This window comes from Loxodonta africana, chromosome 9 (genome assembly GCF_030014295.1).
Source record: "Loxodonta africana isolate mLoxAfr1 chromosome 9, mLoxAfr1.hap2, whole genome shotgun sequence".
Lineage (NCBI taxonomy): Eukaryota > Metazoa > Chordata > Mammalia > Proboscidea > Elephantidae > Loxodonta > Loxodonta africana.
Genome location: NC_087350.1, coordinates 121,218,404 through 121,236,325, shown reverse-complemented (window position 1 = coordinate 121,236,325; position 17,922 = coordinate 121,218,404). Strand labels below are relative to the sequence as shown.

Here is a 17,922-nt window from a genome sequence, read left to right as displayed (position 1 = left end):
CCACCAACCCCTTAAATGATGTCAAAGAATAGCAAGTCAGCTGGTTCATACTCCTCCGCCCACCGCCCGAGAACACAGCACCTGCTACTCAGTGGCAAGGGCGCCACCGAGCCGTCCTCCCAGACAGCCTGGCCAGACTGCTCACGTACTGAACGCACCCCAGAGCAGATGTGCTGCGGCCACAGGTTTAACATGTGGACCATCTGGGTCAGCTGGAGTCCCCCAAAACCTAAGCCTGCCCATCACCTCTGGAACACAAATCCTGCCGTGGCTCTTTCTCAGCAGCGGCACTGACTGCGTGGCTGGGCAGAGCTGGTGCCTTTGGCTGTGTGAAATCACTTACGGCCCTGATAGGTCAAAGCAGAGTAAGTGAAGCCAGAAAGGCCGCTGCTGCCGAGAAGAAGTGCCCGGTAGTACTCATCAGCTCTCAGAGGCTGACTGTGACCATCCAAATCAGTCCCCCGTCTCTGTTCAAGTGCTGGTTGAGAACGTCACATCCTCCGAAGTGAGCAGGAGTGTGGCACCCTGACGTTGCTCTTCCAGGTGCCTCTGGCGGCAGGCCAGGTGCCAGGCCCTCGCCCTCCCAGCCACTCACTCTGTCATCCAACCCCTGACAGGAGGCAGGTCTGGTGAGGGCAGAACTCGCCAGCCTCTGGGAGCTGCCTGCTGACTGAAGGCTCGCCTCCCGGGTGGCAGCAGCAGCCTGTCCACGTCACTGCGTGTGATGTTCCTAAATGACTGAGAAGGTTACACCCTTAGATTGTTCCCTAGTGACTGAGAACATAATGTCCTTAAAGCATTCTTGTAGAGAAAAGATTCTGAGTAACAGACTCGCTCTTTTTATCTAGTATCTGAAAGGAAACAGAAATTGTGGCAGTAGTTCCGAATGATGGGTGGTCAACGTCGGGGCAGGAGAGTCATCGGCAGTCGCTCTGAGTTCTTGGTGGGGAAAAACACTTCAGGGTCCAAATGCTAATCCAGAACGGAAGATTCTACTTCAAGGCTGGGTGCTTCCTCTGGCCCATCCTCCCCATCCTTGAACCTCCAGAGGCAGCAGAGACCTGAAAGGAGATGAATAAGCACTGACTTTTGCCTCCCCGATGACCCTGATCACACAGAGTGAAACAAAACAGACTGTTTTATATGCACAAGTGGGTGTTGTCTGCGTTTCTAAAAGCCCGATAGCAGTACTAAACATTGGCATTTCCTCTGAAGTCCCAGGTATCTTTAAAAGGTCAGCAAGCTTCTGCAGAGCTGTGCCTAGCCAAGTGGCTAAGACTCCAGCAGGGCCATGGCCCGGCCTGCTCCCGGAGGACACGGGGACTCGGATACAGATGGCTGCTGACACAGGTGCCGCCCTCGCTCCCCTCAGAACCTACCTGAGGTGAGAGCAGAAAAGTTTAAGGCCGTCAACTACAAGATGAATATAACATGAGAGAAGAAAACCACAAAAATTGAGCTGCAAAGCAGGTAGACAGTGGGCCCGGTGGACCAGAGAAGGCCCAGAAATGCAGACATCTCGAAAGGCCGAGGACTGACTCAGAGGCGGTAGGGGAGGGAAGGAAGAGCCGGCAGCCCTGGCTGAGAGCCTGCTGGGGAGGGGGCAGGGTCTGCACCCTGCAAACAGGTCAGATGAAGTTTTTGCATTCCGAATGCCAAGGCTACCTCCCCGAGACTTTCCCTGCACTCAGTTTCCCAAAAAACCACCAGCCAGTCTGTACTCGACAGGCAAAAGACTGAAGGGAGAAGACAGAAGGTGGGGAGAGAAACCAAAGAAAACATGGAGGACCATTCCTGGCCAAGGGCCTGTGAGGGCCAGCACCTGGAGGGAACGGGACCCACGGTGGGGCTGCCAGCATGAAGCCACAGAGCCCTGAGGACAGAGAAGACCTGCGGGTTCCAGAAAGGCATGCAGAGACCTCTGACAGTAGCTGGCTTCTCCATACAACAGTGGCCCCAGAACCCAGGGAGACCCTCTCCAGCTCTGAGGAAATGACCTGTCTTGAGAATTCTACCCTGCCAGCCGGCCAGCTAGCCAGCCACACGGGTGGAATAAAGGCACTACAAACTGACGGGCCTCCAAAAGTCTACCTCCTGCCCACTTTCATCAAGGCGCTGCCATGATGACAAGGACGAATGCCACCAAAACAGACTGACAAGCAAGGTGGCAAACTAATGGATCACAACTACCATAGCCTCCACCAGCCTGACCCCAGTACGACTACCACCACTGACTGCACTGACAGGAATAGAGGATCCCTGACAGACTAGAGAAAATTGTAGAACCAAATTCTAACTCACAAAAAGAGACCAGACTTACTGGCCGGAGAGAGACTGAAAAAACCCCGAGAGTATGGCCCCCAGACACCCTTTCAGCTCAGTACTGAAGGCACTCCTGTGGTTTACCCTTCAGCCAAAGATTAGACAGGACCATAAAACAAAACAAGACTAAAGGGGCCCACCAGCCCAGGGGCAAGGACAAGAATGCAGGAGGGCACAGGAAAGCTGATAATAGAGAACACGAGGTAGAGAAGGGGAGAGTGTTCACATGTCGTGGGGCTGTTGACCAACGTCACAAAACAATATGTGTACTAACTGTTTAATGAGAAGCTAGTTCGTTCTGTAAACCTTCATCTAAAATACAATTTAAAAATAAATAAATAAATGAAGTAAGTAAAAATAAAAGTGGTGAGAAGGATTCCAGGAGCAGGGCTCCACTATGGACGGGGGAGAATGGGCCCCAGTGGAAGGGGGCGAGCCAGTAGAGGGCGGCCCTGGTGGGCGAGCAGCTCAACAGGGCAGGCGGAGACACAGCTGGGTTACAGCTACATCACAGAAAACCAAGCAAACCTAAAAGACAACGGCCCAGGAAAAAACAAAAACCATTCAGGATTCCTAAGAGCTCAGGGTTCAGTTGTGGAGCGTTTACACAGACACACAGTGGTGAGCTGACAATTCTGGTGTCTAGAGAGGTCGGGTGGGAGCCAGAAGAAAATGCTGGAAGCTTAGTGTCCAGGAGCATGATCACGCACAGCAAGAAGGCAGATGGAGGGTGAACACCAAAGTGAGTCGGGACTTCAACATGAGGGCCTCAGAGGAGGAGTGGGTGGGGAGGGGCCTCAGGAGGAGGGGGGGTGGGTGGGGAGGGGCCTCAGGAGGGGGGTGGGGGGCCTCAGGAGGAGGACAGGTGGGTAGGGAGGGGCCACAGGAGGAAGGGTGGGTGGGGAGGGGCCTCAGGAGGAGGAGGGGTGGGTGGCCTCAGGAGGAGGAGGGGTGGGTGGGAGGGGCCTCAGGAGGGGGGTGGGGGCCTCAGGAGGAGGAGGGGTGGGTGGGAGGGGCCACAGGAGGAAGGGTGGGTGGGGAGGGGCCTCAGGAGGAAGGGTGGGTGGGGAGGGGCCTCAGGAGGAAGGGTGGGTGGGGAGGGACCTCAGGAGGAGGAGGAGTGGGTAGGGAGGGGCCACAGGAGGAAGGGTGGGTGGGGAGGGGCCTCAGGAAGAGGAGGAGGGGTGGGTGGGAGGGGCCTCAGGAGGGGGGGTGGGGGCCTCAGGAGGAGGACGGGTGGGTAGGGAGGGGCCACAGGAGGAAGGGTGGGTGGGGAGGGGCCTCAAGAGGAGGAGGGGTGGGTGGCCTCAGGAGGAAGGGTGGGTGGGGAGGGGCCTCAGGAGGAAGGGTGGGTGAGGAGGGGCCTCAGGAGCAGGAATGGGTGGGGAGGGGCCTCAGGAGGAGGGGTGGGTGGGGAGGGGCCTCAGGAGGAGGGGTGGGTGTGGATGGCCAGTGGTGGCATCTCTGACAAGCCTGCGGAGCTCTCACCCTGCAGGTGTGCACTTTGATTACAGAAAGCAAGTGAAAGTCCAGGGCAGTGAACTGCCCTTTACTGAATGCACGCTACCCGGGAGTAGGAACCCTTATACCCTGGGTGGCGGCAGACACGGAGGTGGGCGTCAGTTAAGGTGGTGGCAAGTATATCAGGGGGAGGCCTCCTCCACACCCCCAGCAGAAAACCAATGGCCACTTACTTGTGCAAACTGGGCGGGGTTGTAGAAGGGCACGGCTCCCCCCGGAGGGCCCCCTGCAGGGGGCTGGTCACTGGGTGCCTAGGAACCAGAGAGAAGTCAGTCGGCAAAGCAGTGTTACCAACAGTTCGTGCACCCTTTGCAAAAGAGGCAGACTGTTTCTAAGTCAGGACTTCTAAGATGCCAACGGTGGATTTAATGACTGAGTGGTTACAGACAAACAGTCCAAGTCAAAGCACCGTGCACAGAGAAAAGCTGCAGAGGGGAGCGTGCAGAACAAGGTGCGTGCTCGCCGCCACGCTGGTCTCCTGTGAGCAGCTGATGGAGTGGGGAGTCCTCCAGACCTATGGCTCCAGCTGTGGAGCCCAGCCTCTGATGAGCCCGACAAGAAAAAGCTCATGGTCTACATAAAAGATGAAGGACCCCTTCAAAGTTCCATGGTCTACATAAAAGATGAAGGACCCCTTCATCTTCCACCAAGACTGGATACAGGACAGTGTCCTTGTCACACTCTCCCTGGCTGAAAACCCACCTCCACACGCTTCATCAGAAAACAAAGCCCCTCCCTCCAGATGACAACACAGGGTGGTGGGGGAGGGGGCGCAGGACGCTGACGCTCACAGGAGGGAGGCTGTCCAGCTGGTCGGGTGGCAGATGGAGCCTCCCTCCCCACTGGGCGCCTGGGGCCAGCTTATCAGTGGATCTGGACATCTGATGACAGGCCCTCTGGGACGCGAGGTCTGAGAGCGACAGGGGCGACATTAGTCACATGGGGCACGGCCACAAACCAATCCCCAGCATTGCAAACAAAAGGAGACACAATGAGCTATGGTGCTAAGTGGGAAGCGCCAGCCGGAAGTACCTGATCAAAGTGCTGGCTCACTTCACGCGACAGCGAGCTCACTGAGCTACAGCGCGACAGCTACAAAACAGCAAGAACACAGACAGACAACTGTCAGCATGCTCTGGCCAGTGGGGCCAGTCTCAGGAAGCTCTATGATGCCATCAGAACCGATACAATCCCCGGGAGCTAGCTGAACATTCATGCTCTAACGCACAGTTTTCATTAAGGCAGGACCACTAGTGTCGGGTAGGGCCGGGGATCTGTGCTGCCTCGGAAGCCGCCTACGCCGGCTTCACCTCGGGACACTTGAGGAGGAAAGAACATGACGACACCATGCTGAGGGGAGATCGCGCTTACAGACCTGAGCTACAATCCCGCTCCTCTGTGGGCTCCTAGAGGACTCCTAGAGGACTGGGGCTCCTAGACAACTTTGCTAAAACAAGTGCCATTCTGTGTCAGCGAATACAACAAGTCTCAAGTTCTAGATTGTTTCTAATCTGCCTTTTCCTACCCGTCTGCATACATTTTGAAAAGCAGCAGCCATTTGGACCTAGGACAAGCTGACCGAGGCTCCAGAAGGCCCACCTCACCTCTCCTCCCTGGGACGTGTCCGCACCGCAGGGCGGGAACTCAGAGCCCAGGGGCTGCGCCACAGAACTCACAATCTGCCAAGAAAAATAAGAAGCGCAGCAGTGACCAGATCCCAGAGAAGTCCAAGGTCATTCCCATGGGGCAGAGAGACAACGAAGGCTCGCCGCTCTGGCTCAGGAGAGCCGCTCCTCCACATCAAGTGCCCTGAACCCCTAAGCCATACCAACTGCTCTGTGGGTGCCGGGCACTGCAGCTCACCCTGACTGAGCACCTGCTATGCCAGGTAGGGCTCATGGGTGCGCGTGGAGCCACAGCTCACCCTGAGCGCCTGCTGTGCCAGGCAGGGCTTGCGGCTGCATGCAGAGCCTCATCTAAGCCCATCCAGACCCCTGCCATTTGGCCCTGTTGTCATTTCCATTTTACAGAGGAGGAAACTGAGGCTCAGAGAAGTGGCTTTCCCAAACTTCAAACAGCAATTAATGGAAAACCAGGAGTCAAATCGAAGTCTATCCAACTCTAGAGGCCATAGTCTGAACTAAATTCCACTGATTTCTATCTAACTTCTAAAACATTGGGGAAAAAAAAGTCTCCTTGCTATGATTTCAGTGAGGCAAAACACTACATAAGATGCACACGGTCACAGTAAAACTCCTAGAAAATATCCAACAGGAAGCCCGCTTCCATCTAAAACGGAAAGTCTCTGCACAGTAGTGGGGACCCATTGCTGAACTGAGGGGCCACCTTTATTTGGTGTGGGGGGTGGTGGCGGATTCCCACCGAGCGTCCTTCCCTTTCCAACCCCTGCTCACCTTGGTCTCCAAGGCAGACTCTGGCCTCTCCTGCCCCCCGACTGGAGCCTGCCCTCCTGGGTCCCCCGCTCCCACGGGCTGTGGCTCCTTGACATCTGTGAACAAGATGGGGCAGTCAGCTGTCGCTCCATCCAAAGCGTCCGGGGGTTTCACCTGACCAACTGCAAGGGGCAGAGCCACATGCTGCGCACTTGGGGAAGGAGAGGAAAGGGGCAGATTGAGAGGCACAGGCGACCCCTGGCCGGCGGCCCTCAGGGAGAAGGCCGGAGGTCAGGGAGCACTCATGGGGGTGGTGCGCGGCCTGCCTACCTGTGCTGGGGACTAACAAGTGCCCAGGAATCGGGAGTGGGGCAAGTGGAGCAAAGAACTCCGCGGGAGCGAGAACAGGTTCACCCCGCGTGGTCCCACTCGGGTTCAATATATCAACGTAGCGATTTCTGGTTCCGCCTGTGGATGGAGAGAGGAGCCACGTTCAGGACCACAAACCAACCGACCTCCAGCCCCACGTGACCTCAACGACGTGCTGCTCCACCTTGACTCTGTCAGGAGACAGGCACAGGAGTGCAGTGGAAGTGCCACCTGGCCCAGACGTGGGGGTGGCCTCCACCCAGCAGACCTGTGTGGGCTTGGCCACTGGGCTAGGGCAAGGTTCCAAGGCCTGTGGGACACCCCCACCAGTCAGCATGGTGCACCGTCTGCTGAGGAAAGCTTAGCACTCTGCAGAACCGGAATCTTTTCACCCCGTGGACTCATCTTTGTAAAGCTCGTCTTTCCTTTTGCAATATCAAAAACTACCACCTGATACATATGCTAGAATTGCTGGATTCCAAATAAAGTCTCAATTCTAGTTTGACTCTCTTACCTGCTTTTCTAGAGAACATGTTCACAGTGGCTCTGGGGGCGCTGCCAGGACCAGGAGGGGCATCTTGAGGGGCCTTGGGAAATGCTGTTGGAGGTGGGGGCGGAGCCTTCTTCTGCAAAGGGAAAGACAGCTTCAGAAATGCACTTCGTGGAACCCATTGGAACATTCCACAGTTAGGAGTCTCCAAAGGGAGTGCTAGAGTGCCCAGATACCGTGATACTTAAAGTAAGGCTTTTCCTTCCAGTTACTGCAAATGCCAGAAATTACAACTTACCTCCTCTTCTGGTTCGTTTAAATTCACCCACTGATTTTTCTTTTCATCCCAAACAATCTGCCAAGATTAAAAAGAGTAAAGAAAAAAAAGACTGAAGATAAACAGAACTAGAACCTGGGTAATTATGACACTTTAAGACTTGAGAAAACATATTCTCAGACCTGCTCTGGGTCTGAGCTACACTGTACCAACAGCTGGGGCCGGCAGGCCAGGCCCTGCGATGCCCCATGGCTGCAGCACCCCACTTACCGACTTGTTCTTGTCATCTGGCAGATGAGCTTCTGTCCTCCTCTTCCCAGGCAGCCAACGAGAGAACCAGGACTCAACACTCTAAACAGAGAATCACCAGAAGGTGTCTTCAGGAGTTTTCACGGTACAACACCGACACACAAAATGGCCTCTCCCCACCAACCTGAGGCGTGGGAGGCACAGCCGGGAAAGTTGGGGTGGGAGGCCCCCAAATCAAAGCTCCTGTTTCTCCTGTTTCTCTCTTCTACTGGGAGAAAGGGCTCAGGAAATCTGCTGTATTCTTCCTATGCTACGTGTCACGTCCTGCGTGTTCCATTTAAAAATGAAAGAAACAAAAAGCAGCCACCACCCCCCGCCCCCTCCACACTCTCGACCCCGCCTCTCCGTGGATCGCTGAGCAGGGCTGGCCTGGCCCAGGAGCTTGGCAGCCGCCTGCGTGCCTAACGGCTGCTTCAAGAGCTGCATTTTCTCTCATGGTCCCACACAACCCGCATTACATCTGTGCTTTTTTCCAAGACACTGGTTACAAAAGAAAGATGGATAACAAGCACGTGAGAAAATGCTCAACACCTCACTCATCAGGAAAAAGCAAATTAAATCACAACGACGCACCTCACACCTGCCAGCGTAGGTGTGGCTGCTGGACGACCAGCACCGCATGCCCCGCTGCCGGGGCGTAAACGGTGCCACCACCGGGAGAACAGAGAGAAGTTGCTCCTACAGCTGAGCACGCACCCTCCTGTGACCCAGCAGTTCCACTCCTAGGTGCACGCCCAGGAGAAACGGGCGCACTGGCCCTTCAGCCACGACAAGGACGCTCCTGCAGCTGTCTTTATACTAAGTCCAAACAGAACGTGGCTCCAACGGCAGTTACTGGGCGCACACGTGAACAAAACGGTGGTGTGTGCACACAATTAAATACACAACTCTGCCACCTGACTGCTCTGTGTGAAGTCTAAGAACAGGTAAAACCAATCTGTGGGACAGAAGTCAGAAAAGAGGTCAGCCATGGGGTGGACAATGACAGCTAGCGGACACAATGGAACCTGCTGGGGGCTGGAGACGTTCTCTGTGGCGGCCGCGTGTGCACACACACACAGAATGCTCACCCAGCTGCTGTGCGTGTTTAGCACGTTACACAGTCTACCACGTGTCTATTAGACCTCCAAGAGGTAGAAAGCCTTGCCTTGATTAAGAAAGAAAACAGTGGCTTCTCTTGCCTCCAATTTAGGACAGCTGCTTCCTGGAAATCCACACCTGTCACCTGGGCCCGCCCGCCTCAGGACCTTGCCCACCCAGGCATGAGACGTGCCCCGTTACCTTCTTAGGTTCTTTGACCTCTTCTCTGGCTGCTTTCACAGGCCTCTTCACCTCAGGAGCGGGTATCCTGCCCGAGTCATTGAGCTCCCACCCCACGTTGGGCTCTGAGTCCTGTGACTGATAGTCCTGTGCAAAAAAGGGCAGGGAAGGCTCGCCTGGTGCTCCCCAACCACGAACCAAGCAAAACCAGAAGGAGGCACTGCCCCAGTCCCTAAAACGTCCCTGAGAGGTCTGACTGCTCCCAGGGTGAAGAGCAGCCGGGACGGGCATGTCATCCCCACAGGCTAAGGCTGGGGGTCTCATGCTGCCTCTGTGGCCTGACTAGGGAAAGTCAGCTTGCACCCACTGCACAGTGCCAATGCCGGTGCTCAGAGGAAACCAGCCCCGATGGAAGGGATGGATCACGTGCACTGAGAAAGATGAGGCTGGCTGCACTGCTGTGTACTGAGCGTTTTAGAGAATTACAGGGTGTTTAGAGAATTCTGGAGAAAAATATTTGTCCTGGGATTAAGATACACTGTTTTCAATACAGTTAAACTCTCATGTTTCTTTTCCAGGAACATTATTTTTAAACAGCTGGACACATAATAAAAACTCTAAACGCAGCAGTCGCCTGCTGGTGAAACGCCCCTAAAAGGCTGCGCCTTTGTAAAGAAAGCTCCGGAAGCTCTGTTCATATACACGCTTCCTGTTCCCTCGTCAGGACCAGAGTAAACAGATGAGATATTAACACCAAACTCAACTAACAAAACGAATCTTGATTTCAAGAAGATCCCTGGTGGTGCAGTGGTTAAGAGCTCGGCTGCTAACCAAAAAGATCAGCAGTTCGAAGCCACCAGCTGCTCTTTGGAAACCCTCTGGGGAAGATCTACTCTGTCCTATACGGTTGCTATGAGTCAGAATTGACTTGACGAAAATAGGTTTGGTTTTGTTTTTTTTTTCCCCAAAATATTTATTATTATTACAGAAAACAAGTTCAGATACCAAGGAAGCGACCCCATTTAAAGAACATTAAAATGAATGCTGGGGTTTCATTTCTTCTACTTGGCTGAGTCACCTGCCCTCACACTACCCAACTATCTCCTCCACTTTGCTTTCCCGATCAATGCTTTTCAACAATTCTTCCCATTTTAAGGACTAAAACTATTTTAGAAAAGCTTTCTCTTTTACGTAACAACAACTTGAAATATAATTTCATGATCTTTGTTATTTTCTCTCTACTTAGAATTTAAGAAAAGGAACTCAATGAATTTTACAGAAAACAAATAGCTAAAAAAAAAAAAAAAAAATGTGAGAGAGTACCAGATTAGCAACGTTTCCACCAAAATCCTCTTCTGTCGCCTCCGAGAGTGAGTTTCTCACGGGTGACTCCCGTGGCAGGAGCCCTGTCAGGAGAAGCGAGAACGATGGTCAGTTCGCCCTGCTGGATGCCAGGTGGACGCACAAACTGAGAGACACCCCAGTCTCCTCGTGGACTTCCACCACGCTGTGATTTTCAGAAGCCGAGGACGAGACTCAGCCCAGACGAATGGAAGTACTGTTTCTGTCAATGTCGTCTAGACCAGAAACAAGGGGCGGGTCTGACTTCAGTGCCGGCTTCACAACGTACTGTGCGCTCAGGAGGAGGTCTGAACACAGAGCCTGGGGCCCCTCAAAGCCACCTCGTCTGGCCCTGAACGTCTGTCTAAGGTTTGCGTGACAGCAAACAGCCAAGTCATGTGAGACACCAGTGCTGACATTCCTACTTTGGCGAGAGTCTTACCCAGTCGCCTTTAACTTCCAGAATTTTGGGTCTACACGGAGACATGAGGAGCCACAGTGGCACAGTGGTTAAGAGCTCAGCTGCTATCCGAGGGGTCAGCAGTTTGAATTCATCAGCCACTCTTTGGAAACCCTATGAGGTGGTTCTACTCTGCCCTATAGGGTTGCTCTGCGTCGGAACTGGCTCGACGGCAGTGCTTTGGTTGGTTTAGACACAGACATGTGATGAAACTTGTCTCAAGATCACGGGACTTGGAAAGTCTCTCCCACTAGTCACCTCCCTGAACATGGCTTAGGCCCCTAATGCTCTGGTGGCCCACCCACACTGCACCTGCAGACCCACCTGGGTCCTGATGCCTGGGCTCGTCCTGCTGGAGGCCAGGGGCGCCTGCTGGTGTACCTGGCACTGGATACGCCCCTGGGTACAGCACTGTCAGATCAGGCCGCATGGGCTCTGGGAAGCCAAGCGCGGACCCCGGAGGGGCACAGACAGGCCCTGGCTCAACAGGGCCGGGGGGTGGCGGCACTGGGAATAGCGGCACCCTGGTGGGGCCGGGCTGCTGCGTGGCGGGGAAGGTCTGCGGAGCTGCAAGCACAATGGAGAAGAGGGTTGGTCACTAATGCGAACAAGCGGCTCTTTCAGAAAACGCAGCCCCGGGCCTTCTCACGGCCACATGCCGTCACAAGCCAATAACTGGAACTAAGTGCCAACGCCACCATCACCACTTTGTCAGCTTGGAGGGGCCAGAGCAAGCACTTCAGGAGTCAGCAGGGTGGATGCCTGTATCAGTCACCGAATGTAACAGGGGCAGACAAGGGTGTTGCCAGCACAGGGGCACTGAGCCACGCACCTGCCTGGCTCACCCAGTGATGAGCAGGGAGAAAGAACAAGGTCCGGGGAGCCCCTCAAACCTCGACGGGGGCACAAAACGTCTCATCTGGTCCCGGATAGAAAACCATAGCAAAGGAGGCTCTGGGGGGGCTCCCCTGCTCCTGGGGGGCCTCATCTACTCCTGTGGGGCCTCACCTGCTCCTAGGGGGCTCTCCTGTCCCTGGGGGGGACTTCCGTGCTTCTTCGGGGGGCTCCCCTGCTCCTGGGGGACCTCCCCTGCTCCTGCCGGGGGCTCCCCTGCTCCTGGGGGACCTCCCCTGCTCCTGGGCTCGCCTGCTCCCGGGGGGACTCCCCTGCTCCTCGGGGCTCACCTGACGGCAGCAGCTGCACGCTGGAGCTGGAGAGCTCAGCATTCGGCAGGGGCAGCACCAGCAGCGGGTTCTCAGCGCTGAGAGCTGCTGGCTGCCCGGGGCCTGGACCATCATACTGCTCCACCTCGGAGCTCGGCGTGCTGGGGCGCTGTGGGGGAAAGGCTCCATCCTGCCGCCAGACCCCAGCGCCCTCCTGGGGAGAGACAAGCAAGGGACCCAGAAGCCGTCGTCTGTTACCTCATCTGCACATGGTGTCCTGCTACCCACCCCGGGAGTCGGCAGTCCTGACACCTGAACCCCTCCGCAATGACACCACTCAGCTCAGACTCCTTCAGTGGGCAATGACAGGGCTGCAGCTCCTTGTCCTGTGAGAAGCGTCCAGCCCCAGAGCCGTGCCCACCTGTATCTGCCTCTCCACATGCTGCAGCTGAACCAGCCAGGCGGGCTCCACAAACGATTCCTCTTCTGGCTTCTCCTTTAGCTGAGGATCAAAGAGTCGCAACCGGGAAGCTACCTACAAGCACAGACGATAAAGGCCCGTTACCGCCAGATGGTGGAACAAAACAGCCTTCTCAGAACTTACTGTGGCCTGGAACAAACGCTGCTCCGTGTTAAATTGGAGAAAACCAAAAAACCAAACCCAGTGCCGTCGAGTCGATTCCGACTCGTAGCGACCCTATAAGAGAGAGCAGAACTACCCTGTACAGTTTCCAAGGAGCGCCTGGCGGATCTAAACTGCCGACCTTTTAGTTAGCGGCCGTAGCACTCACCCACTACACCACCGGGGTTTCGGAGACAAAGGCTTAGTCGGTTCCGACATGTGCTCATGTGACATACCCACGTGATGCTGGACAGCCAGAGAGACAGCCTGGGACTCAAGTGCTCACTAGAGGTGGCCTACCGATGCACCTGCACGCACAGCAGCACCCGGACCCTCCCTGGGACCACGGCACCTGCTTTGCCAGGTCTGTACAGACCCCGTGTACATTGATCAGCATGCTTGACTAGCTGTGAACAGACGTAGTTCCTGACCTAGCTTGAAAAACAAAAGTAGGCTTCATTTCACTTTGTACGTTTCTAAGACATGAATGAGAACTCCGGATTCTAGAGGTCTGTCCTCCACTGCACCTCAAAGCAGCCCCCAGAGGGCCATCCACATTGCCTCTCCGGAGTGGGCAGTGGATGCAGTTATCCCACAAGCCCTTCTATGCTCTGAGGCAGGAGGGTGTGGGGAGACTGCGGGTGCAGTAAGGGGGACTGTCCTCTGTGAGCCCCGTCTGCTGGGTCCCCCTTGGCTGTCCCCCTGGCCAGCAGACCCAGCCCCTCCCTGAGCAGCAGTGCGTGTGGGCTCAGCTCTGCACTGACAGACCCAGCCCCCTCACACATGTGTGTGCCCTGACACCCAGCACCATCAGCTGGGCCACTCCAGCTTGGGGGCCTCTCCTCTGAGCTGCATTTTCCTCACCCAGCCTCTCCTGTCCCCTTGGATCAGGACTGCTGCTTCCTGAGGGGACTTCCTCCAGGGGACCCAGGGTGCTCTCACCCTGGAAACCACCAGGCTCCCAATTCCTCAGGTGAAGCCTCTCAGTTCAAACACCTGGTGTGGCTTTGTCCCCTGCTGGACCGACTGGCACGTGGCAAGGACACTGCTGCCTGCACCAAAAGGTGACGTCTGCAGCCTGTGTTAACCAGGCAGTGAGTGGGGGCTGCTGGAGCTGGGGGAGGGGGCAGGGACCCTCCGATTATCCTCTCTGCTTCTGTGTGTATCTAGAAATTTCCACGAAAAGAGGCTGTAAAGGCATCTCAGCAACGTTTTCAAATCGACACTTTTGGGTGAAAGGACACGTACTAACACGGCTGCTGTAACGTAACCACCATTTCACAAAGGTTCCACTGCCACTAGGAGGACAGCAAGACAATGTCCACAGATTCCGACTGGATGGAGGGACCGCCTGGGGGTGGCCTCGCATGGGGGGCCGCCTGGGGGTGACTGTACATGTGGGTGACCACACGTGGGGGGACCACCTGGTGGTGACTGCATGTCGGGGTGACCACATGTGGGGGACCATCTGAGAGGAGACCATGTGTGGGGGCAATACCTGGGAAGTAACCGAGCACGGGGGTGTGTCACCTGGGGGGTGACCATCTAGGGGGTGACTGAGAGTGGGGGTGGCCTCCTGGGGGGGTGACTGACCGTGGGGGTGACCACCTGGGGGGTGACTGAGCATGCGGGTGACCACCTGGGGGGTGACTGAGCATGGGGATGGCCTCCTGGGGGGGTGACTGAGCATGCGGGTGGCCACCTGGGGGGTGACTGAGCGTGCGGGTGACCACCTGGGGGGTGACTGAGCGTGGGGGTGACCACCTGGGGGATGACTGAGCATGTGGGTGGCCACCTGGGGTGACCAAGCATGGGGTGGCTGCCTGCAGGGTGGCAGCAGGTAGACTGAGGCCTGGCCTCCCTGTCAGTGGCTCCTCAGGACAGCTCTGAGTCAGCTGTGCCAGCCCATTTCACAGATGAGGAGACTGATACTCCTGGCAGTGTGTGGGGCTCCAGCGTCAGCTCTTGACCACCACACTCAACTGCTTCAAACCAAGAATCAGCAGGGACACAGGGATCTTTCTCATGGACCCTCACCACTAAGTCCCTGCCCGAGCACAGCCCCTGAGAGCTCCTCACTGACCCTCGCCGCTAAGCTCCTGCCTGGAGCACCACCTGAGGGCTCCTATGCCATCATACACAGCAGCTGCCCAGAAGCAAGCTGAGTGCTGCGACGCCATCGCCCCCAGCCCCGCCGCACCAACCACAGGCCTCGCAAGGACGCACCTGGATGAGCTGGCTGATAAGCACAGTGGAGTGCGCGTGGGGCCGCACCAGGATGCTCTTGGCGATGGCCTCACAGTAGTGGAAGGCTTGTGTAGCCAGCCCCATGTCAGCCAGCCGGCAGGCGTAGATGAACTTATACACCTACGATAAACAGAGAAAGCTCAGCTCTCCCGCCTGGCCGCACAGCGTCGTCAGCTGGGAAATCTGCAATTTCCTGGACCACCGAGCAGCCCCCTCCCCACCAACAGTGCTACCAGGCCCTGTTCCATGAGACAGTTCAGGACCAAAGTAAGCAGACTAGGCCTGAGAACGTCCCTGTGCTTTCTCCTTCCCCGCCCTTCACGCAGCCGTTGGGGCTCCCCTGCGAGAGCCAGTGCTCTGCCAGGGTTTCAGCAGAGCACACGACACACCAGGCGGGACTGCCCCAAAGTGCACATAGTGCCTGTGCAACACTCTAGCACACACTCTTTCTTCCTTGAGGACGAGACCCAGACACAGCTCTCAGCACATCTGATACTTGGAGCCTAGTGCTCAAGACTATTTTATCATTGAAAATATTAAGAGCCAAAACGCAAACAAAATCTTCAATTCAGTGTGGTCCAGTTTTAGAGCATTACAGATCAAATGTCTTCCCAGAAAGATGAATTTCCAAAAAGCTGCGTTGTTCTTTGTAGAAGAATCCAAAACTTGTAGGCACCGACTACCAGACATTAGAGCTGAAGGTCCATACCCTAACCAGGGGCCGTGGCCCAGTAAGCAAGGTAAACACAGGCTTACCTGTGGCCACTTACTAATCTGCAGTGAACAACTCCACACAAGCTTCAGTGAAATTACTTAACTTATGACCTTGCTTACTAGGCCATCCAGCCCTATCAAGGACTATACGTTTGAAAAGAGGCTTTGGTTCTGTAGGAGGGTGCTGTGTGGTTGGGAGAGAGGCAGATGCCAGCCATATCTAGAAGCAGAATCTTTGACATGGTGAAAAAATGTAGAATTGTTCACTATTGATGATCTGGTAAGCAAGGTAAGCTCTGTGCTTACCTTGTTTACTGGACAATCCGCCCCTGCCCCCCACCCCCCACCTACCTGAAAATGAGGCAGGGAGCAGGTGTGGGCCCCCAGGGACTGAGCATACTCATAGGCTTCTGTTCTCTGAATGGCTTCATTGGTCGCAAACTTCAAAAACGGCAAACTGTCGAGGAGAAAATTGTCTTGATTTGAAACTGCTGCCAACTACTGGTGTAATTCGCCCAGAGTGTTCTCCCACACTTGGTGCCAGGTGCAGGAGCCAAGGGCAGCACGGAAACGCAACCACTGTGTGTGTGCAGCCAGCGCAGGGTGGAAAGGGGGCTCCCGCTTTATGGAAGAGGGGCCTTCGCATCCGCCTGGCTCCTCACCTGTGGTTCGAGCCCATCAAGACCAGTTTTGAAGTTTTCTTCGTGTAGACGCCAAAATCAGCCTGGGCCATAAGGTAGCAGAAGTGTGCAGCGTCTAAGAGGCCTTTGGAGGCTGGAGAGACACACAACAGGCCAGGCCTCACCACTGGGCCTGCTCACAGACATCCAAGAATTCAAGCAGAAAACACAAATGCCTCGTGGCTCAGTCCCCTGCAGCGCTGACCACCTCAGCCCTTACCCAGCGTATCACCCATCGTGGCCATGGTCCTGGACTCCACCTCCATGTTGTTGTTCAAGTTAGACAAAACCATTGCGAGATGCGGCCTCCAGTCTCCCCACTTCTCATCCCCACAACACTGCAACATGGAGAGACAGAAAATAAACCACCCTGACCTGTGGGCGGTGCTTCTGCTCCTGATGGCTAAGCCCTCTGAGCACAACCAGGAAGCAGGGCTAAGTACCACACACAGACCTCACGCTGACTATGACATCTGTGACAAAGGGCCCTCCAAGCACAAGCGCACACCCAGACCTCCCTCCTCACAGAAACTCACTGTGGAAGCCGCCGGCATCCGCCCAGACATGAGCTGGTAGACTGTCTGCAATGGATCGTTAATGGGCAGGCTGTTGGCAAACCTAGGCAGGCACAAAAATACAAAGATTCAACTTGGGCTCAGTTTAGAAAATACACCTTAGGTCTGATCTTAGCCCCTTTATTTAATGACTTAGTGGAGGACTAACCTAGGCAAACTGCAAATTTCGGTAATTTTTCTTAGCTGTCAAAGACGAGGACTACAGAATTCACGCAGATTTACTGCAAGTATCAACGCAGTTAGAAATAATTTAAAAATTTAAAAACTGGTCAACCATACAGCCCAGAGAGGAGGGCCAGTGGGCACAGAGTCCATGTGCCATCACACTGCCCTGGGGGCAGGGCCACGGCACCGCCACGTACATGCAAGACCCCTCATCTCCCACGACAAAGCGCCAGTGCTGACCAGCCCATGGGCGGGGCGTTTTGAGCGTGGGCTTCCCCACCTGGTCATGACTCTGGCATGTGTCCGGCTGTCCATCTTGCTGGCCAGGAGCAGAGCGTGACCCCACAGGCCGTTCTTCATCGCAGACTCCAGCGCATCCTGCAAAGCACCTGGCAGTTATGGAGGTGGGAGTGTGGGCAGGAGCATCAAAGCGCTCACAGGACAGTCAGGGGCCGTGGACTACGTTCCCTTACCCTCACGGGAAAGGAGAGGACTCAACCGCGGAGGGACAAACAGACCCAAAACCTCCAACACACTTGTTCACAGCTCACAAGTGAAAGAACATCCAGCTTTCTCTCATTTTCCTGACTTGCCAAGTTCCTATGATAGTGGGTCTCTGTCTATGTGCATGTGGTCTTAGTTACTACTAAACACACTTCCAGCACAGGAGACCAAAACGCAGATTCCGAAGTGAAAACATCGAGAAGCAGGGCTGGCTTCTTACTGTGAGAAGGAGCCCGTCACTGGGATCCCAGCTCAGAGTGGCCCCCGGACTCCCCATCGCTGGGACCCCAGCTCAGAGCGGCCCCCAGGCTCTCCATCACTAGGACCCCAGCTCGGAGTGGCCCCCAGACTCTCCATCATTGGGACCCCAGCTCATAGCGGCTCCCAGGCTCCCCACCACTGGGACCCTAGCTAGGACCGGTCCCCAGGTAACCCACTGCTGGGACCCCAGCTAGGACCGGTCCCCAGGTAACCCACTGCTGGGACCCCAGCTAGCCCATCACTGGGACC

At 55.6% G+C, this 17,922-nt stretch overlaps 1 protein-coding gene across 11 annotated transcripts in view; it reads right to left on the bottom strand.

The window, feature by feature from the left end:
* Nucleotides 1–957: 957 nt before the first annotated feature.
* The window catches only part of SEC16A (SEC16 homolog A, endoplasmic reticulum export factor), a 38,874-nt gene continuing 21,909 nt past the window's right edge, over nt 958–17,922 (bottom strand). For 2 of the 11 annotated variants that reach the window (XM_064290649.1, XM_064290648.1), the window contains exons 12-32: nt 17,189–17,286; nt 16,705–16,786; nt 16,389–16,506; nt 16,151–16,262; nt 15,840–15,945; nt 14,754–14,894; nt 12,327–12,440; nt 11,927–12,119; nt 11,067–11,309; nt 10,265–10,347; nt 8,963–9,088; nt 7,643–7,723; nt 7,394–7,450; nt 7,120–7,231; nt 6,567–6,704; nt 6,258–6,418; nt 5,448–5,522; nt 4,876–4,935; nt 4,635–4,753; nt 4,017–4,094; nt 958–1,061 (exon numbers count right to left, since the gene is read on the bottom strand). In XM_064290649.1, coding sequence (XP_064146719.1) covers nt 998–1,061; nt 4,017–4,094; nt 4,635–4,753; nt 4,876–4,935; nt 5,448–5,522; nt 6,258–6,418; nt 6,567–6,704; nt 7,120–7,231; nt 7,394–7,450; nt 7,643–7,723; nt 8,963–9,088; nt 10,265–10,347; nt 11,067–11,309; nt 11,927–12,119; nt 12,327–12,440; nt 14,754–14,894; nt 15,840–15,945; nt 16,151–16,262; nt 16,389–16,506; nt 16,705–16,786; nt 17,189–17,286 — 2,361 coding nt within the window. In that variant the 3' untranslated portion in view covers nt 958–997. Of the gene's footprint in view, nt 1,062–4,016; nt 4,095–4,545; nt 4,754–4,875; nt 4,936–5,447; nt 5,523–6,257; nt 6,419–6,566; nt 6,705–7,119; nt 7,232–7,393; nt 7,451–7,642; nt 7,724–8,962; nt 9,089–10,264; nt 10,348–11,066; nt 11,310–11,926; nt 12,120–12,326; nt 12,441–14,753; nt 14,895–15,839; nt 15,946–16,150; nt 16,263–16,388; nt 16,507–16,704; nt 16,787–17,188; nt 17,287–17,922 lie in introns of those variants that run through there. The other 9 variants (XM_064290650.1, XM_064290652.1, XM_064290651.1 and 6 more) reach the window with 9 other exon arrangements.